The following is a 22,543-nucleotide window of genomic DNA, read 5'->3' on the forward strand; positions in this document are numbered from 1 at the left end:
CCGAAACAGGCTCCAGGCTCTGAGCTGTCAGCACAGAGCCTGACGCGGGGCTCGAACTCACAGACTGTGAGATCACGACCTGAGCTGAGGTCGGACGCTTAACTGACTGAGCCGCCCAGGTGCCCCAAGAACCATTAATTTTAAAGTATTGCTAAATTTAGAGAACTTTTTAGTCACAGTGTTTTTCTCAATAAGCAGCAAAAGTACACCAAAAGATTGTGAACCAGGTAATTTCATAAACATTTTGACCTTGAAAGTCGGTAACCAGGGACACAGAGCAAGAAATGATTCATTCCAAAGCACTGCTAAGAATGATTAAATCACACTAATACTCTCATAGTCTAGACAGAAGAATACAAACCATTTTTTGGAAGTACCACTTCCTCTATGTTGGGTACTGGTGTTGGGTCTTCCATGTCCTTGGTAAGATCTTCTTGCTCATCTTCCTCTTTCTGACTTCTGCGCTTCCCATAAAGACTAGCTTGGCTAAAACACACAAGGTATGTAAACATGTAAATAAGAATGACTATAGCTACTCATAGCAGACAATTTCAAAGGCTTTACCTCATTGTTATAATCTATGCTCAGAATTGCTTTAAAAGACAAATAGAAATTAAAAAAAAAAAAAATTAGGTACATTCCCAAATTACATCTAACCAGCCAAAAGGAAAATAAAGGTTATTGGGCATAAGAAATGAGTACAGAAATCCTACGATACAAATTGCAGACAGCATCCTAAAGGGTTTTAAATTAGTGTAATAAAAGAACATCTGCTAAGGATATACGGCACATTATCTCACATCATAAACAATCACTTACATAAGAAATTTTCTCAAAGATACGTATAACCATATTTTCCTAGCTTTGTATCATCCAAATATCAGGAAATGCAAAGTAAAATCACCTAGGATGGTACTATTTTTTTGTAAAAATTGCTATTGCTCTTTCTTTAGTTTATTTCAAAACTAACATATTCCAGAAAGCAGATTAGGGTTCAAACAAGAATGGAATAATTCCTTACCTTGAGGAATTACACAGGATACAAGACAGAAATTATCATCAACCTCCAATAACACGATGTGTACCAACACAGAGAAATAAAAATATATTTTTTATAATAAATAAATAATTAAATATTCCAAGAAAATAAGAGTTAATCAGGATTGAAGGGACAATTAAGCTAACTTGGAACTCTAACAATTCACCAAAAAGTAGGCAATATTTCAGGATGATGAATGAAGGCATAAAGGTATTAAGAAATAACCTGTTCTGGGGAGGAATAAGCAGGAACCCTGAGCACACTGGCAAGTGAGAAGCAGTGGAGAAAGAAGTGATGGGAACACTCAGTGGGCCAGCACGAGTCCTCACACTGCTGAGAGAGTGAGCAAAGTTCTCTTCTAAGAAGGAAAAGATACTGGAATAGATTAGAATCAGGTATATAGGCAAAAATATTTTTAAAAATTTTAATAAAAACTCCATGACAATTGTTTAAAAGTGTATGAACCTAAAGGTGGCAGGGAGATAAAATATGTTTAAAAAAAAAAAAAAAAAAAAGGAAGAAAAGAAGCAGGGAAGATCAATAAACAAACATTAGGAAAATAAATGTCAGTGTTTTTTTGCTAAAGGAACTTACAATGAAACTCAAATGCCTGCTCATGAGGGGACAGATGTATTCAGTTGAAGGACATACACACATCTATCTGGAGACTCAATCTGGTGGGCTTTACACTCAGAGGGGAGGATCACTGTGAGCCTCCTAGACACCACGTCTTGGTTTGGTGACCACTGGTGTCCTGGCACTGCACCTCAGCCCTTAAGTGGGAAGAAGGGTACATCGATTTCAGGCCCAGGAACACCTGGCAAAGTTGTGTGGCTTTCTTCACAGGGCTATCAGGGAGCTCTGAATTCTCTGCACATCAACCATAAGGTTCAGATTAGAGATTTAAGAAATAAGGTTACTCTCATAATAGCTAAAGAAAAATCTATTTTTGTGAGTTTTTTATATCATAGTATATTTGACAAAATGACAAAACTTAGACCTTTTTCACATCCCTAGAAGTTTCCAGGCATAGTTAACAATGGTTCCGATAACCCTACCCTTCAAGAAATAACATGATTCAAGGCATGTTCTGGGCATAAAGAAACGCTAATTTAGCCACAGAGTCAGTAAGAGGAAGCTAGTGGAAAGAAGATACAAAATACATCTTTACAGTCCAGTCAACAGCCAAAAATTTAACCAATTTATAGTCACACGAAAGCATAAATTTTGCAAGCTGTCATTTTCTAAGACTAAAATTATTTTGAGCCAGACAAGCCTGAAATTAAGTATCTACTTAATATATAAATGTTAAGTATTATCTGCCATTTATTATCTATTTCAGGCCAGAACCTGCACAGGGGCTTTAAAGTCTCACTTAATCCCCAAAACAACTTATTCAACAGAAACCAAAATCCCCACTCAAGCAAGATTTACTAAGTACAAATGTGATGCCCTGAACAAGGCACTACGTTGAACATGAAATGGACATAGGTTCATTTCCTCTAGGAGTCATTCTGATCACAAATAGGACAGGTGGTAAAATGAGAGACACTAATTTCTTGGTGAAATTAATGAATATATAATTTCTTAAATTCCTTACCAGCCACATTGCTCAATATACAATTAGATACAGAAAAAATACTGTATTCAAGGTGCCAACATCAGATGGCCATCTTACAAAGGAGATGAAGAAAGGAGAAGGAAGAGAGAGGGGAAGAAGAAAAGGAAAGAAAGACAAAGAGCCAAACAATCTACCCTCAGACCTTGATGGTGATAGAATTTAGTTGAAAGGATACAGGAACAGGAAGCTGAGCGTCCAGCTTTGAATCCTGACTCTAAGCAAAAATCTCTATGTGACCTTGGAAAAGTCACCTCTCTACCCTGAACCTCAATCCCTGCTTCCTAAGATAAAGATGTTTATGATACTTCAAAGATCCCTTTCAGTTTTAAGATTCTGTACATGGTTTCCACTCTCACTAAGCTGTGAACCAAACCTACAATCCAGAAGCCCAAGGTTTATCGCCTTCCCACAGCTAGCCCAGAGAGAGAAAAATGGGTTCTCTCTGAATTTGATCATGGAATTGGAGTGGCTATATTTTAAATACAAATTAGATATCATAGCATGTTTTCTGTGGAATATAAAGTTAAATAAGTGTGTGTGTGTGTGTGTGTGTGTGTGTGTGTGTGTGTATGACGCACTATTATCCAGCCATTAAAAAAAAAAAGGAAATTCTGTTACTTGGGACACCAGGAATGGACCTTGAGGTCATTTTGCTAAGTTAAATAACTATGAGAAAAATAAATACCATATGATCTCTCTTATATGTGGAATCTAGGAAAAAAAATCATAGAGGGAACACACTGGTGTTGCCAAAGGCAAGGGGTGTGGAGCATGGGTGAAGCTGGTGAAAAGGTATAAACTTCCAGTTATAAAATAAATAAATCCTGGGGGTGTAATATACAGTATAGTGGCTGCAGTTAACACTATATTGTGTATCTGGAAGTTGCTAAAAGAGTAAATCTTAAAAGTTCTCATCACAAGAAAAAATTCTAACTATGTGTGGTGTTGGATGTTAATTAGACTATGATTATGTCACTGTACAGATCTCCTTGAACACAAGGTGCCTTAGCATAAATACAACATAAGATGGCCATCAGATAACATCTGACAAGATGAGCTGCCAAAGTCAGCCAACTTCCAGTATAAATGTAAGTCAGCCACCTTCCCTTGAGCAAAACTTCCAGTATAAATGTAAAAATGTGGAACATCCTTTAGAGTTTGTTTTAATGCCTTCTGAGCCACGCTGCAGTTCTTACCCTTTCTTTCCACTTTTCTTCCGGGATTCTGTGGGTGTTGGAGGTGGAGGGGAAGGCGAATGTTTCCTCTTTCGAGCATTAGCTGATGCTTTCCTATCTCTTCTCTCTGGACTTCTGACTGGCTAGGAAGAAGTAAATGGAAATGAATATCAGCCAGCTTTTCGGACTCCTCCATTTCAACAAACCTTTGCCCAAGGTGGGTTTTCACCTAGCTCAGAGCAATTGAAAGGAACATCATTAAGTGTCTTGGACCACCCACAGTCAAGACTTTTTCTGACCCTCCAGGTGATGCAGCACCAATGGAAATATCAAAACCATCCCCCAAGTATTCAAACTATGCTACAAAACAGACATGCCCAAATCCTGCACAACTAAAATATGTTCCTGTTCACATTATTTCCAGATGGGAAAAGCACTTTCAACAACTACTGAAGAATATGAAACATATGCTATTAGATTAATAATATACAAAGACTGGTGAATAATCTTGTACAAATGTATCTGAAACTGCTCCTGACACATCAGTAAAAGGAATATGAGAAAATTTTATGACATAAAAGATGTTAAATAAGATTGCAATTTATGATTTAAAAGTCAATCTACAGAAGTACAAATATCTCTATTTGCAGCTGGCATGATCTTATACATAGATAAGTCTAAGGAATCTAGAAAACACTTTCAGAGCTAAAGAGTTCAGCAGGTGCAGGATACACATATCAATATACAAAAGTCACCCTGTAGATGATAACTATGGATTTCATAAAACAGACAATAAAGAGTTAACACCTAAGATGACCCAAAGTACTATATTTGAGGTGCAAAAAATAAAAATAAAAAAACCAGAGATTAAAACATCAATTAAACATTCATTATCTCTGGTACCATCATACTCCTTACAACTATCTGCTTCCTTTCAGAAGCTCTGTAGCATCAAATGGAAATCTGAGTCATTGTACAGAGCTATATAAGAAGCTTTAGAAAAAATCTAAACTGCACACACTGTACAGTAAGTCTGAAGCTAAACATTAAAAAAATCTTTTTTTAATGTTTATTTATTTTTGAGAGAGAGGGAGAGACAGAGCACAGCAGGGGAGGGTCAGAGAAAGGGAGACACAGAATCGGAAGCAGGCTCCAGGCTCTGAGCTGTCAGCACAGAGCCCGACACGGGGCTTGAACTCACAAACTATGAGATCATGACCTGAGCTGAAGTCAGACATTTAAATGACTGAGCCACCCAGTTTTTTAAAATTTATTTATTTAGAGAGGAGACAGAAAGAGAATACCAAGCAGGCTCCACACTGTCAGCACAGCCCAATGCAGGACTCAAGCTCACAAAGTGTGACATCATGACCTGAGCCAAAACCAAGAGCCAGACGCTTAACCGAATGAGCCACCCAGACACTCCTGAAGTTAAATTTTTAAAAAGAGCTATTAACGTTTTCTTGTTTTTTTTAATTTTACATAGAGAAAGACAGCATAAGTGGGGGAAAGGGGCAAAGGGAGAGAGAATCTTAAGCAACCTCCGTGCTCAGTGCAGAGTCTGACACAGGGCTCAAACCTACGACCCTGGGATCATGACCTGAGCCAAAATCAAGAGTCAGATGCTCAATCACAAGAGCCACCCAGGCACCCCTTAACATTTAAGTAGGCTGGCTCCACGTCCAACATGGGTCTTGAACTCGTGACCTTAAGATCAAGAGCTGTTTGCTCTATCAACGTAGTCAGCCTGGTGCCCGCCCCTAAAAATACAGATTAAATCAATTTTCGGGCACCTGGATGGCTCAGATGGTTGAGCATCCAACTTCAGCACAGGTCATGATCTCGCTGTCCGTGAGTTTGAGCCCCGCGTCGGGCTCTGTGCTGACAGCTCAGAGCCTGGAGCCTGCTTCAGATTCTGTGTCTCCATCTCTCTCTGCTCCTTCCCCGCTCATGCTCTGTCTCTGTCTCTCAAAAATGAATAAATGTTTAAAAAAAATTCTTTTTAAATCGATTTTTACAGAATCTCCCTAAAAATAAGTGAATAAATTAATAAACCATCTATATCTGAACAGAAATGGCTATAGGCAGACCTGTTTAATAATGTGATGTAGAAATGAGACTATTCCTAGTGACAAAAAAGACTTGGTTGGAAATACAGTAAAGGAAAACAAATATGTAAGCATATGGGGGGAGGGGGGCACTAAATAAAAAAAATAAGATTTAAGTCAAATTCCAAAGCAAATAAGGACAAATTAAAAATCAAAGGCTATGAAAACGTCCCAGCTTCTTTTAAGTAGGCTTCATGCCCACTGCAGAGCCCAACGTGGGTCTTCAATTCACAACTGTGAGATCCAGACCTGATCTGAGATCAAGTGTCAGACACTTAAATGACTCAGCCACCCAGGCACCTCGAAAAAGACCCACTTTTAAAAAATTTTTCTTAAAAATAAAAAAATACACACAGCATGACAAAGAGTTTTAGTAAGAAAGTGTCAGCTGAAAAGAGATATGAAAAAACTGTACATTCTAAGTGAACAGTTAAAAGTATTTCTGTCTCAACAATTTTTCAAAGAAGTAAAATACAAAACAAAAAGCAAAAACTTTACGCGTCCCCAGTAAAAGGGAATGAGAATCTTACCGAAGCGGGTCATCAGCCAACAGATCAACACATCCAAACCTTCTTCTCAGAACCCCCTCCCTCTCGTGACGCATCTACCTCCCAAGTTGTGGCTTCTCAAGAATCATGGATAAATATTAGGTGGTTGGGCTTCTTAACACTTTAAAGAGTAATAAATCTCACATCCTCCCACCTTTGAGACCTTGAAGGCCTATACTTTGTACTACCTACTGTGTATGTATATGGCAACAAAGCTATTCAAAACTACTAAGACAAAACCAATTTTCCCTTGAAAAATCAACACCTAAATTAAATTATCCCGTGATAATATTTGGTTCACAAAATTAAAACTCAGATCTAGAAAGGAAAATCAACTACACTAGGGGTGCCTGGCTGCCTCAGTTGGTAGAGCATGCGACTCCTGATCTTGGGGTTACATTCGAGCCCTGTGCTGGGTGTAGAGATTACACAGAAAAATCAGCTGGAATGCTGCCACACTGCATGCGTCACTTTAAATCTCAATGACCCTTTGAGACTTCCTTGCCCCTTTTGTGGGAATGCCGGCTCCTGAGATGGCTGTATGGCCATTTGGTAACTTTTATATAATATACCTGATACACCTTGGGCTGTATGTGAGAGTTTATTAGTGAAAATCTGACAACAATGAGGCCCAGAGAAGAAACAGCTAGAGGAGAAAAACAGTACCAAACCAAATACCTCTTCATTCTTTGTTGAAATTCGCTGACGAAAACTCACAGGCTTCCTGTTCTCATCCACCTCATAATCCTCCTCATTCATCCATTCATTGAAAACATCAGTATCCAAAATCCATCTTGCATGAACCTAAAACCACAATGAAGCATGTGTATCTATATAAATAATAAATCACTACAGTTTCTATAAAGTATTCAAAACAAAAGAAGCTGACTTCTTATTCTCAAAGCCTCAACTGCATAGAACAGTTTAAAAACATGAGACCATTAAAGACCTGTGAATGGCAACTTAACCATTTCTAATTTTTATTTCATGTTACTGAGTATAGTAAGAAAGCATCATTGGTTTTGCATAGACTGAGATTTTTTTTTTAATTTTTTTAATGTTTATTTACTTTTGAGAGAGAGAGAGAGAGAGACAGACAGACAGACAGAGGGGGAGGGACAAAGACAGACTGGGACACAGAATCAGAAGCAGGCTCCAGGCTCTGAGCTGTCACCAGAGCCGGACACGGGGCTCAAACTCACGAGCCATGAGATCATGACCTGAGCCGAAGTTGGATGCTTAACTGACTGAGCCCCCCAGGTGCCCCTAGACTAAAGTTTTGATAACTAAGACCCTTATATTTGATAATCACGTCATTGTTATTTCAGCTTTATTCAGTTATAACTGAAAAATAAAATTGTAAGATATTCAAGGTGTACATTATGGTGATTTGATATGCATACACACTGAGAAAGGATCCTCCCATCTATTAACACATCCATCACCTTACATACTTATCTTCCTTGTGTGTGAGAACATTTTAAGTTCTATTCTCTTAGCAAATTCCAATTATACAATAGTGTTATCAACTATAGTCACCATATTTTACCTTAGAACTTAGAACTTCCATATAAAACTTCCACAGAACTTAGAACTTCCATATAAAAGCACTATCATGCAGTATTTACTGTTCTCCGTTTGGCTTATTTCACTAATCATGTCATCTTTATCTTGATGAAAACCACTGATAAAAATTCAACAGCAATAGGCCAAAGCTAGCCATTGCTCTAGGCATGAAGGATGTCTTTATGTTTATGCATTCAACAAAATTCTAAGGAATGACGAAAGAAAACATTTACAGAGCGTCAAGTACACAGGTGCTTTCTGGAAACCTTTCAGGAATAGCCAAGGTAGGGGAGCGGGTGGAGAAGTGAAAATCAGATTCAGGATTCTTACAAGCCCTTTACATGGCAACTTCTCTTGTTTTGTTAATGTTTTTGAGTAAGAATTAATAAAATGATGGGTTTTCTGAATGTTATATACATACAGATATTTAAACCACAGACCTAGCTTATAACAGGAATTATCCAATACAATTTCTCATAGGGAGTACACTGGAAATTGGGACTAGACAATTCTTCCCTGTGTAGACAAATGCAAAATAATTTCAGCATGAAAATAATTAAATTAAATAAGTTACTGACCACTGAAAAACGAGAACTCCATAAATCCATACTGGTAACAAATAAATAAGGGGAGAGGAAGGGCTCTTGCTTATAGAACTCTGAAAGCCAACTGGTAAATGTGGAGGAAGGGCTGGAATAGAAAATTATCACTGTGCAATCATCAAAGAAAAGATTGGCTCAGGCAAGAATTTCAAGTTGATGCTAAATCTGGGTGACGAATGGAGAATTTTGATGGCAAGCAGGGTATCTGTATGGTCTAAAAGAATCTCTTACAGATTGCTTATAAATTGCAAGTGAAAAAAAAAAAAAAAAAAAGAAAGGAACTATACAGTGGATCCATCACAGCACACCTTAACTGGGTGATCAGTGTCACCACCCAGGAACAGATGGACAAGGCATGCCTCCCAGTATGACGTCCTGAGAAGGACACAACATCACTTATGCAATATTCTGGCTGGAATACAGAACCTGATTTAACCATTAAAAAAGATCACAAATGCCAAATGAGAAATATTCTTTTCAAATTCAAAAATGTCTTAGGAGGCAAGGAAATACCAGGATAATGTTTCAGGTTAAAGGGAACGAAAGAGACAGGATATTTTACTCTAACAGCTGATATTAAACAGTATTCTGTAACAGAAAAAAAATGCTACAAAAAACTTTTTTGGGTCAAGTGACAAAACTGGAATACAGACAGTAATGTATTGTGGCAACATTAAATTTTACTGAATTTGACAACCGCAACGTGCTCATGTAGGAGAATCTCGTATTCTTAGGAAACACAAACATGTCTTAAAGGCCTGTGATATATGCATCTTTATCTCAAAAGGTTATGAATAAAAAATAAAAACACACAGAGAAGAAGTGATAGGTCAGAATGGGAGTAAAATGTAAAAAATAGGCAAATCTGGATAAGGGGTGTACAGGTATGCCACCTACTATTCTTACTCTTGCTATTGAAGTTTGAAAATATTTCCAAATAAAAGGGTTTCAAAAAAAGACTAAATTGTTAATCCCAGCTTCCTCATACGAAATCTGAAGCTTTAAGTCTTTCTGAACGTCACACAACTCAAACTAGGTTGAATCAGGTGTAACATCTAATATTTTTAAGTGTTCAGTATACCACATAAAACAGCCAATAAAAACTATGTATAATTATCATTTCTCATGGAAAGTGAGATCTCCCTGCAAAAATAACTGATTCCAGGACTGGGATATAGAACTGCAAAAAGAGGCTGGAAATTCTTTTTGTCCCAGAAATAGGAAATATGCAAAAATGAATCGAATACCAAAAAGTCACAGGAAGCAGCTTAAAGGAGTTCCCACTGGCCAAATTCTGGACCATTCATCAGAGTGAAGAATGGCAATAATGTCACTGCTCCACGACTGCATACTGAGACTATAGATACAGGTAGAGGGAGAAAAGAAAGCTCATTACCATGTAAAATGTCAGTAACAAGCATAGAATGGACAGAGTGAGAAAACCACTAGTAATAACTAATTCAATCAGGCAGGAATTACTTACGAGTGAGCAAACTTAGGGATACAAATTTGATGAAGAAAAGGATATTTACATAATGTCAAAGTATTTCTGCATATTTTTAATTTCAAGAAGAAAAATGGTAATGTTACAGTGGGAAAACCAGGCAGATAATACCTTAACAATCAGCCATAATGGGAAAAATCAAAACACAGCCCCCTGATATGACACACTGAGACCAGAACCACTGAAGTAGTTTTGCAGCCAAAAATGCATAGCCTGAATATAATAATGAGAAAATATCCATATAAATTCAGATTCAAACATTCTAAAAACACACACACACACACACAAATCTAGCTTATACATTTCAAAACTGCTAGTGTCATGGAAGAAAACGGCTGAAACTTCAACATTAAAGTAGACTAAAAAGATCTAACAACTACATGCAGTGTGTGATCCTGAACTGGATCCTGGATCAGGGAAGAGACTCAGTATAAAGCTTACTCTATCGGGGTGCCTGGGTGGCTCAGTTGGTTAAGCGTCCGACTTCAGCTCAGGTCATGATCTAACAGTCTGTGAGTTCGAGCCCTGTATCAGGCTCTGGGCTGACAGCTCGGAGCCTGGAGCCTGTTTTGGATTCTGTGTCTCCCTCTTTCTCTGCCCCTCCCCTGCTCATGCTCAGTCTCAAAAATAAATAAAAACATTAAAATAAATTTTTAAAAAAATTAAAAAAAAAAATTACTCTATCAATGGGACATTTGGTGCAAACAAAATATAGGCTCTATATCAGGTATTAATATTGCTTCAAAAATTAAATATCCTAGGGGGCGCCTGGGTGGCTCAGTCGGTTAAGTGGCCGACTTCGGCTCAGGTCATGATTTCGTGGTCCGTGAGTTCGAGCCCCACATCGGGATCTGTGCTGACAGCTCAGAGCCTGGAGCCTGTTTCGGATTCTGTGTCTCCCTCTCTCTGACCCTCCCCCGTTCATGCTCTGTCTCTCTCTGTCTCAAAAATAAATAAACGTTAAAAATAAATAAATATTTATTATTAAAACAGGCGAATCTGGAAGAAGAGCATAAAGCAGCATTTTGTTTTGTATTATTCTTGCAACTTTCAGAATTACTTCCATGTTAAAAGCCAAAAAATGGGGCGCCTGGGTAGTTCAGCTGGTTAAGCATCCAGCTTCAGCTCAGGTCATGATCTTACAGTTCATGAGTTTGAGCCCATGTGCATGGGGCTCTCTGCTGCCAGTGCAAGCCAACTTCAGATCTTCTGTCTCCCTCTCTCTCTCCTCTGCCTCTCTCTCTCTCAAAAATAAACATTCTTTAAAAAAGCAAGAAAATAAGAGTTAATGCGTGGATTATTACTATTACAATGACTAGAATAGAAATGACTATTATAATAAGAGCCATGAATACAGTTTCCAGCCTTCCTAAATGACACGACCAATGTTCAACCGTACTCCTCACGCGCCTCTCTCAATTGTCTCAAACCACAAGGTAATTGGATTCTGGGGTCTCCTCAAACACCACTGTCTCATAGCCATGGATATCTTAATAGGATGACAAGAAAGAAAGATCCTCATTCTGTATTTCCTTGAAACATAGTTATGGAAAAGAGCTGAGAAATGCTATTAAGTTACACAAGAATGTTTTTAAAAAGGGATCTTGGGGCGCCTGGGTGGCGCAGTCGGTTAAGCGTCCGACTTCAGCCAGGTCACGATCTCGCGGTCCGTGAGTTCGAGCCCCGCGTCAGGCTCTGTGCTGACGGCTCGGAGCCTGGAGACTGTTTCCGATTCTGTGTCTCCCTCTCTCTCTGCCCCTCCCCCGTTCATGCTCTGTCTCTCTCTGTCCCAAAAATAAATAAAAAAACGTTGAAAAAAATTTAAAAAAAAAATAAAAAGGGATCTTTCACCTTCCATGGCTTTTCTGGAATTGGGGGATCTTCAACTTCTGCATCAACATCATTACTATGGACCCAAGTATCATAGCTACAAAGGAAATGAGAAAAGGGAAAAACAGATTAGAATTCAGATTCATTCAGTAAAAAGACTTTTCATCAAAAGGTAAAAATATATTTTAGAAATACTATTAGGATCTAGTAACATAATATTTCATACATTTTTGTTTCTGCTACTCTGACAAAAAAAAACTCTTCTGTAGAGGTCTGTAGTGATCCTGACACTGTTAAATCCAAAGTTCAAGCCTCAGTGCACAGAATTTTAATGGGTAGATTACTCTCTCCTCAAAGCCACTTCCCTCACTTGGCCTCTAAGACAGCAGTATCCTCCAATGTTCCTTCTAGTCACCAGCCTTTCCTCAGTCTTCATTGCCAGTTTCTCCTCTTCTCCCAAACCTCTTCAACACTGGAAAGTCCTAAGTTTCAGTTTTTGAAACAATCCCTTGTCTATTCATTCTCTCGATCTCACACAACCCTATGGCTTCAACTATACACTCATCTGCCCTTTTCTCTAAATGCCAGACTCATGAATCCAACTGCCAATTCTGTATCTACCTACATGTTTACCAAGGCTTTCAAAACTAACACTGAATTTCAACACATAATGCCATCCTGACCTCAATAATGTGCCCTAGGCAATCATCTCCATCTCAGTAAATGCCAACTCTATCTTTCCAGTTGTTCTGGCCAAAAGCCTTGGAGACATCCCTGACTTTACTCTCAATCACCTCCTATAATCCAACCATCAGCAACTTCTATAGTTTGTTCCACCTTCAAAATATGCCCAGTATCTATCTACTTCTCACCCTTCTACTTCTGCCCAAAGCCCGAGTCAATTTTTCATAAAGCAGCCATAGTGATCCTTTTGAAAATCAAGTCAGTCCACATTATCACTACTCAAAATGTTCCAACAACTCCCACACAACTCAAAGTAAGAGCCAAAATCCTTACTGGATTGCCAAGGCCTCATGATCTAGTCCTGTGACTGTCACTCTGAGTCCATCTCCTAATACTCTCCCCTCACTCATGTTATAGTCAAGCCATGTGGGCGTTTGTTGGGTTCTTTAAACATGCCAGGCAGTGGCCACTTCAAGCCCTTTACAGAGGCTCCTCACTACCCAGGAATCATATGGCTCACCCTCCTATCTTCACATCTCTTTGCTCAACGGGTTCGCTCTTTCAAGTACTCCTCCTGCTCCTCCACAATTTTGAAATGAGCATAGAATTATCTACCAAACTGAAACTGTGTCAATGCTACTATACTAGCCAACAAATTAACTGTAAAACCAAGAGATACCTAAATGAAACACAAGTATGGTAACAAGCATGGGCTTCCTGTAGCTACTACTCAGAAGTTAATTCAAAAGCGTCCGGAACAAGCACAGCTCTACATACCTATTCACAGCACTCTGGTAAGTTTCCCAGTAACACTTAAAACATGAGTTGGAGAAAAAAGTTCCTTTGCCAAGTTATGAATTATACCAGGTAAAGATTACAATGATGAGTCTGATAACCTTACATTCTCTCAAAGTCTTGAGCTCAAAACATTATAAAGATAGAAAGGCACAAACTCGAGCAATCCCCCCTTCCCAGGGTCCCCCATTCCACACTTTCAGTTATCCAGTCGAACATGGTTGAAGACAGATGGTCCTCCTCCTGACCTTTCATCAGAAGGTCGACAGCAGCCTAAGACAACACCACAGTGCCTGTGTCACTCACCTCACTTCAACTCATCACGAAGGCATTTTATCATCTCACATCATCACAAGAAGGGTGAATACAGTACAATAAGGTATTCTGACAGAAGAGAGACCACATTCACGTAACTTCTATCACAGTATATTGTTACAATCATTCTATTTTATCATTAGTTATTGGTGTTAATCTGTCACTGTGCCTAATTCATGAATTAAACTTTACCTTAGGTATGTACATATAGGAAAAAATATAGCATATGTAAAGTCTGGTACTATCCATGGTTTCAGGTATCCACTGGGAGCCTTAAAACAAATCCCCTGCAGATGAGGGTGTCAGGGGGACTGCTGTAGAGTTAATAAAGAAAGTGAACAGTGAACAAGGCCCATTGAGAAGACAAGACTCACACTAGATGCTTTATCTTATGTGATACATAAAGAAAAAGTTGGCAAACAGGCTAACATGTTTTTACTGTTATATATTTAACATCTCTTATTATTATAAATATTTCAACTGTATACTTACGAAGCTTGTCATCACAAATTCGAGTTTCCACCTAAATGCTTCAAAGGGCAAACTGATTTCCTATTAAGACTTCTACACCCTTGGAAGGTTTAACAGTACCAAGGACTATTTGATGCCTCAAGACTAGAAATGTTTTACAGAAAGCATTTAAATATTAAAAACCTGTTAGTTCATTTAAAGTAATCAATTCTGGTTCAGAAGAGGCTCATTAGCAAACTGACTTAATCTTGTTCTAATCAACTCAACCTATACGAAAACTGTGCATATACTCCTCAAATTTTGAACGTATCTAAAAACATTATTTTCTTCTTCAAAAATACCTTTACAAGTAAAATAGAGAGACTCAAATAGATTAACTTAAAAAGAGTGCATAACCAGACATTATGTGTCATCGTTAGATGATGAAAAATACAAACCTATGCAATAGTCTTATTCCTTCCATAAACTGAAATGGACTCTGATCAACTCTAGATCTAACTACCAATTTAAAGGAGATACAGAGAAAGGAGAAACATGTTCAAAAACACCACAGTGATGCCATTAAAAGAAAAAACCAAAACACAGTGTGGTAAACTTTACAGGACAAGGAACCTGGTTTCTTAAATAATACAATAATACAATGCCTGTGGTGGGAGTAGGGAAGACAGAGACAGAACCTAGAAACTGAAAAATGTGCTTACAAATATATCAATGAATCACAAAATGTGGCTGAATTCTACTTTCAACAAATATCAATCTATAAAGTAATCATATGTATCACTTATATGACAACGACTGGATAGAGGACACTGTATTAAGGAATTCTGTTAAGTTTTTTTAGATTTGACAGTAATATTACTTTACTATTTTTTTTAAAATGAGGCCTTGTTTTTTTAGAAATACATACTGAAATATTTACTATTAAAATGTTATATTTGGGATTTGCTTCCAATAATATGAGAAGGCTAAAAGTGGATGGGGGTATAGGTGAAGGAAGACTGGTCTGACATCAAAAACCCACAATGGACAGACTCTAGTGAACTTCATGGAAGGTTATCCTTTATTCAGAAGCATCCTATGTAGGTGTAATACTAATTAAACAAGGACCACCATTTTCATTAACATCACTAACATCTAGTTCTTGCAATACTCTTTATATTTGAAAACTGAAACACACTATGAGTTATGATTATCTCAAAGTAATAATAACACTAGGGAAATAAATTTCTGCCAAGAAGAAAAAGTCTCCTCTTTAGACATAAAATAATTCATCCTTTATAGTATGGCATGAATATTTTTTTTGAAAAAACAAAATAGTCATAAAATATTAGAAAAATTCATTTCTTGAAGGAAACAAATCTAGATTAGCATTCTAATACTGTGCTAAAGGGGTGCTTTGGCAAATGCAGCAACCTATCAGTTTATTAAGATAAATAAAGCCATGTGACTGAACTGAGTTCCATAAATAAGAAAAATCAGTAATACTCAAAAAGTGAGATCAAGCAATGAAACAAAGTTGTCATTATTGAGAAAGTGAAACTACATGTAAATAAGTCTGGCTTGCACAGGGATTAAAAATCTTTGTCCCATATCTTAGGACATGTCGACATTACCTGTCTGGGTAAAACCCCCAGTGCACTAACACCTGCTTATCTTTTCTCATCACCGGTCTCAACCATTCTTCTGAAAGGGAAAAAGAAAATACTTTAGTCGGGCTGACAAAATAAATGAATAAATTATTATTTTAACTAAATTTCTACTTAGAATTTTTAGTTTGCTAGTAAGCAAACTGTAAAAAATTCTTCTCATAATTAAACATTGTGTCTATCATATTAAGGAGAAGTTTTTCAGCCATGTATTCAGAATTACTAGATTCTAGACCTATTATCCATTGCTCTTAGCAAATCCAATTGTCCACACAGTAAAATACTCTCCTCCTATCCACCTGCCTGTTTGTCTGCAATTCCATCTAAATCACGAACACTATATTCTTTACTGCCATATTTTCCATGTAAAACCTCTCCTCCCTTTTTGTGTGAAGCTTTACAATTACTGTACATTTTTCAAGGTGTAAGTCATGCTTCATGTCCTTGATGGAAGTTTTACTACATGGTCTTCTTCCTCTATACTTACTGCCTCTGGCATCCTATAGTACTTCACACAGTGCTACACCAAAGCTTTTATCAATACTATTTTTACTATTTTTTAATGGCATCCTGTTAATTTAGTCCTTCCATCAACAATGTAAGCAGTATGATCACACTGGATATTTTTATTTTGAGCCTCCTTAGCAAAGATAGGTGCAAATTTATACAACAGGATGATTCTTACTGATTTTAATCATAGTTGGATTATACCTACATTTCAGCACTTGTGTGTCTGTTTCTTTGGTAGTCTAAATTTAGCTTAATAACCTGTTTCTATTGCTCAGAGGGAACTAGTCAAGTAAGCCCTTTGAAACCCAAGAAATAGCAAAACAGAACAACAAAGTGAAACCAGCTAAGTAAAAGGGGCTTTACGTTGCCAATTTCAACAAGAAATAGCCCCAGGTTCACTGACTAAAGGCATGAAAGACCACATGCCTCTGTGTGTGTGTGTGTGTGTGTGCGCGCATTTTATTTTAAGTAGGCTCCATACCCAATGTGGGGCTCAAACTCACAACCCTGAGATCAAAAGCCAGCTGAGTGTCCAGTGCCTGTGTTCTTTTTCAAGCATCCAATTGCTCACCCGACTATCTTGAAAGAAATGTGAAAAGGAAGAAATCAAGCACTGTTCCTTAGCCTGATTTCTCAAAATGGCCAAGGAAAAAGTGAAGAGGTCAGTGGGTCTTTCATAACTCACTATGTAGTGACAAAATATACTGACTCTTAACTAATAAGAGCTGCCCTTTAGAATACTAAATCTAGGGGCGCCTGGGTGGCTCAGTCAGTTAAGCGTCCGACTTCAGCTCAGGTCATGATCTCACGGTCCATGAGTTTGAGCCCCGCGTCAGGCTCTGTGATGACAGCTCAGAGCCTGGAGCCTGCTTCGGATTCTGTATCTCCCTCTCTCTCTGACCCTCCCCCGTTCGTGCTCTGTCACTCTCGGTCTCAAAAATAAATAAACGTTAAAAAAAAAATTAAAAAAAAGAATACTAAATCTATCTTCAAAGGTTGTGCAGCTTTTGGAGGTAAAGAAAAAAAAATCCTCCTTTTTACAAGTGACTTTGATAGAAAGAAACTATGGCACTGATTGCCTTTGGAAGTTTGCCTGGTAGCAAAACTAACTAAAGGTTAAAGATGTAAATCCACATTCTTCCCAGAGATGATTATAAGCTACACAGAACCAATAAAACAACCAGTTTTATGAGTAAAAATTAGTCCAAACTGAGGACAGATACATAACTCTCACAACTCAACAATAAAGACATAGTCTAACTAAAAAATAAGCAAAGGATCCTAATTTTTTACCTCTATACTTTTGCTTATTTTGCATTCTCTTCTAGGATGCCATACCCAAAATCTTACCAAAAGATTAAGGCCAATTAAATATCACATCTTATTTAAAATTTTGACTAATCCTCATTAAAGACATGTGGCATTTTTGAGGATTTTACAACACAGTTTCTAATGTGTTTCTGGCTGGTACTGCTATCATCTACACACTTACCTGAAACAAATACATGTAGGGAGCCCAGCACAGGGCTTTGCTAATAAGGGTCAACATTTACCTGACAGTCCGTTACTCTAAGGTAAATCATACAGTGTGCACAATCCTGTCTTATTGATTATACTAGAGTAGAATATTATCAGTAGTTAGAGCAACTGTAGTGCTGTAACTACTGATAATATCAAGCAAGCATCAGTACGCAGTAAACTAGGTTGTATTAAACCAAGGAGAAAAATAAAACCAGCACCAGTAAGGAATCACTAGTAGCTTGTATAACAATTACAGGTCAAATCTTTTGTAAAAGGTGATTTTTTTCATAAAGTTCACATGCTAAAAGTTTTTTTATCAGTCTTATTGGAGAAACAGAGCCTGCAACAGAATCAGTATTCTAATATCACAGCAATCCACTACCCCCATCTAGTGGAGATCCGTGGCTATTACCTAACAGGATAAAGGCTGAGAACCTGTTCAACAATGAAGGATGAAGTTTCTCACTTTATAAAAGCACAACAATCACAGGGCTGAGATTCTGACTGTAACAAATAAAATCAAACTTTTAGTTATCACACTGATGATGTAAAGACCTAAATGTAACAGCAAAACTAAAGTCTCAGAAGAGGAAACAGGTTGTAAAACTTCAGGGCTCTGGATGAGGCAATGGTTTCTTAGATTTGACACCAAACACAGAAGCAACAAAACAACTAAACAAACCTAACCTAACCTCCTGTAATTGTTTTCAATACCTGTAGGATCCGTAGCAATGTCTCCCTTCCATTCTCTACTTTGTTTTCTTTTTTCCCCTGCTTATTTGCAGAACAATTGCAATAGCCTCATTGATCTTTTCTGAGAGCCATTTCTGACACTGCTGAGCAAGCCTTGCTGTTTATTTTCCACATCATTAAGTTTTGTCTGTAATTATTTCCTTCTTTCTTTAGGTTAATTTGCTATTATTTTTCCAATTTCATAAGAAAGATGTGTGCACCACCGATTTTTCAGTCTTTCTTTCCTAATATACAACTTTTAAAAAATGTTTATTTACTGGGGCACCTGGGTGGCTCAGATGGTTGAGCCTCCAACTTTGGCTCAGGTCATGACCCCACAGTTTGAGTTCAAGCCCCACATCAGGCTTACTGCTGTCAGTGCAAAGCCCGCTTCGGATCCTCTGTCCCCCTCTCTCTGCCCCTCCCTTGCTTGTGCTCTCCCAAATATAAATAAACATTTTTTTTAAAAATGTTTATTTGAGAGAGATAGAGATAGAGATAGAGATAGAGAGAGAGAGAGAGAGAGAGAGAGAGACAGCACAAGAGCACAAGATGGGGAAGGGCAGAGAGAGAGGGGGAGAGAGAGAATCCCAAGCAGGCTCCACTCTATCAACGCAGAGCCCGATGCAGGGTCCCATCTCGCAAACTGTGAGATGATGTATGACCTAAGCCAAAATCAAAAGGCGGATGCTTAAGGGGCGCCTGAGTGGCTCAGTCAGTTAAGCGTCCAACTTTGGCTCAGGTTAGGATCTCACAGCTTGTGGGTTCAATCCCCCGCAACGGGCTCTGTGCTGACAGCTTAGAGCCTGGAGCCTGCTTTGGATTCTGTGTCTCCCTCTCTCTGCCCTCCTCCCCGGCTTGTACTTTGTCTTTCTCTCTTCTCAAAAATAAACAAACATTAAAATTAATTAATTTTAAAAAAAGAGAGAGAGAGAGATGCTTGAAAGACTGAGCCACCCAGGTGCCCTCCTAACATACACATTTAAAAACATACATTTCTCTCTGGACACAGCTTCAGCTGCATCCAACAGAATGTTCTTGCACTTTATTACTCATTTCATAATCATTTAATTCTGAAGATTTTCTACTTCCATTGTAATTTCTTCTTTGCCCCATGGATTACTTGGCAATGCGTTTCTTAATTTTCAAACATATAGGGATTGTCTGGTAATCTTTTTGTTCCTGACTTCTAGCACAATTGCACTGGTCAAGAAAAAGTACTGAGCATGGGGCAATTAACAACTCAAACCTGACATAATTTGGCTTCTTATATAGATGTCCTACAGGGATAGGTTATATTAACCAGAAGACTTGAGCCCTATAAGAGATGGGTTTCTCAAATTAATGTGGTTAACTTATTAATTCATATTTTCTTTCTCAACAAATCAGTTTCCATAGCTCTATACAACTCAGGCCACTAACAAAATCAACTTTCAGGATAGCAGAAGTAAAAGTTCAGAATCTGAACCATTTTACATTCACCAAACTAAAATATAGTAGGCCTTGTTCAGACAGCCACTAAGCCCATCTTCCCCAGAGATGTTCTTTCATTTTGCAATGTCTCTTAATTTTGAGAACACAAGCAACATAGCAAACATTAACAAAGTTAATACATAAAGCATGTCTAAACTTAACACCCAGATAATATAACCAACAAAGAAATAAATAAAAGTCCAATGATTAGAAAGTTGGACATCACAGAATTAGTTTGCTTATTAGCCAATTCAGCAAAAAACCAGAAAACTACATTTAAATAATCTGTATAAGTTACTTAGTACTGCAAGTCTCTTCTGCAAAACATGGGTTATATCGTTTAAATAAATCTGATAAAATTTAAAATCTAGTGAAACGAGTTCACAACCAACAATGAACTTACCATCCTCTTGAGAGGAAGGATATGGATAAATGTGGTGGGAAGCCTTTGACTTCTCATCAGTAAATGTCCCCTGGAAAACAAATGAATAAGCAACATAAGAGTAAAGCACATGGCTAACAAAGTATGCAACGCCAGATGTAACCTGCCTGAGAATCTCCAAGACATTACTCTGTGTTTTAAGACTGTAATATTTTTATTATTTTTAGTCCAGGAAAAGGATAATTGTTAATAAAAACAAAAACACATAAATTATCTACAGACACAGTTTATATTGTATAGAAAAATCATGCAAGTGCCTCTTGGCTAATTCCCTATCTCTCTCTAGGTAATCTTACCAGGAGTAGGAGTACTTCTAATTCTAAAAGTCACTCCAAAGTCATCAAAAATCCTAAGTTTTTTTTGTGCTTCAGTGTCTTCTGTGACATACAGTGGTAATAATACGTATTTCACAAGATTTTGTTGCAATTTAGCAAAGACTGGTGACAGGTACTCAAACAATGGAGTTGCTGATGCATTCTGAATGTCAGAACAAAAGATTAATCATCAGTATTCAATGATATCATTAGCTTAAGGTCTCTTCTGTAAGACTCTATGAAACCAGGGAGATTTTTACATCTCTCTAGAGGTTATCCCTAGTGAACAATCACGAAGCCAACCAGATTTCTGAAGAAAAACAGCAACTGAATGTTCAGTATCAACTGTAGGAAAATACGTAAGTTTCTTCCAGGATGACCTGGTAGCAAGAAGAATATAGCTAATTCCAGCTTGAAGGCAATAGCCAACAGGCTAATTTGTTCCATTTTTGCCTTCTAACATTCTACATGTAATTAAACTACACTTGGGGCACCTGGATGGCTCAGCTGGTTAAGCATCTGACTTCAGCTCAGGTCATGATTTCACAGCTTGTAAGTTCAAACCCTGCATCAGGCTCTCTGCTGTCAGAAGAGTCTACTTTGAATCCCCTGACCCCCTCTCTCTCTCTCTGCTACTCCCCTGCTCACTCGTGTGTTGCTTTCTCTCAATAATAAATACAACTTTTAAATAAACTACATTTGACAGCCACTCCAATGAATAGTCCAGAAGAGAAATGAAGATTAAGTGACTTGTTCCAAATCCTAATGTTAAGTGAGAAGAGCAACCAGACTTGAGACAGTAGGGTCAGTATATGTAAGGACCATAGTAAATCTCCAAATGTAAGCAATATTAGAAATCCTTACTTCAGGGCCGCCTGGGTGGCTCAGTCAGTTAAGCATCTGACTTTAGGTCAGGTCATGATCTCACAGCTTGTGAGTTCAAGCCTCACATCGGGCTCTGTGCTGACAGCTCAGAGCCTGGAGCCTCCTTTGGATTCTCTGTCTCCCTCTCTCTCTGCTCCTCCCCTACTCATGGTCTCTCTCTCTCTCTCTCAAAAATTAATAAATATTAGAAAAACTGGAATAGACAATATGAACCAAGAGTCTTAAAAATGTTTAAAAATTTTTTAAAAAGACATCCTTGCTTTAGGAACTCAGAAGATATTTTACTAATTACTGAAACATAATTCCACTGGCAATCCTTCTTGCAGCAGAAAGAAGAAAGATTATTTCAGGAGGCTTCTCAACTAACCCTAAGGATTAGTAACACTTTGTCACTCAAATGTTGTTTTGGAAACAGCATCTGGTTGTCCTCAGCTAGTTTACCATGATAAGGGTTTGCTTACAGTTCAGCCATGTGTAGTCACAAACCTACATGCAGTAAATACCCTAGGTCTCAACCTAACATGAGGCTCAAGGAGGGAGAGAAAGATGTCCGAAGATAGCACTGGTACGTGTGAATCAAAACAAAGTAAGCTTATGAGGAAAACAGAATTTTCCAGTTCGCATATATAAATACAACACATATCAAAGGGGCAGGCAATGAGGGAAGACAGGTTTACTGGAAACAATATTTGATATCCTACCAACAACTATGTCATCAACTCCTACTCTGTGATTCAGACCACAGTCTCTTTAAATTACATA

At 37.9% G+C, this 22,543-nt stretch overlaps 1 protein-coding gene across 4 annotated transcripts in view; it reads right to left on the reverse strand.

Annotated features, from left to right (window-relative positions):
* SMARCC1 (SWI/SNF related, matrix associated, actin dependent regulator of chromatin subfamily c member 1) overlaps positions 1-22,543 on the reverse strand; it is a 202,983-nt gene that overhangs the window by 112,238 nt on the left and 68,202 nt on the right. For all 4 annotated transcript variants that reach the window (XM_042929205.1, XM_042929204.1, XM_042929203.1 and 1 more), the window contains exons 6-11: positions 20,544-20,613; positions 15,872-15,941; positions 12,015-12,090; positions 7,170-7,295; positions 3,857-3,978; positions 362-486 (exon numbers count right to left, since the gene is read on the reverse strand). In XM_042929205.1, coding sequence (XP_042785139.1) covers positions 362-486; positions 3,857-3,978; positions 7,170-7,295; positions 12,015-12,090; positions 15,872-15,941; positions 20,544-20,613 — 589 coding nt within the window. The remainder of the gene's footprint in view (positions 1-361; positions 487-3,856; positions 3,979-7,169; positions 7,296-12,014; positions 12,091-15,871; positions 15,942-20,543; positions 20,614-22,543) is intronic.

The sequence above is a fragment of the Panthera leo genome, chromosome A2 (genome assembly GCF_018350215.1).
Source record: "Panthera leo isolate Ple1 chromosome A2, P.leo_Ple1_pat1.1, whole genome shotgun sequence".
NCBI lineage: Eukaryota > Metazoa > Chordata > Mammalia > Carnivora > Felidae > Panthera > Panthera leo.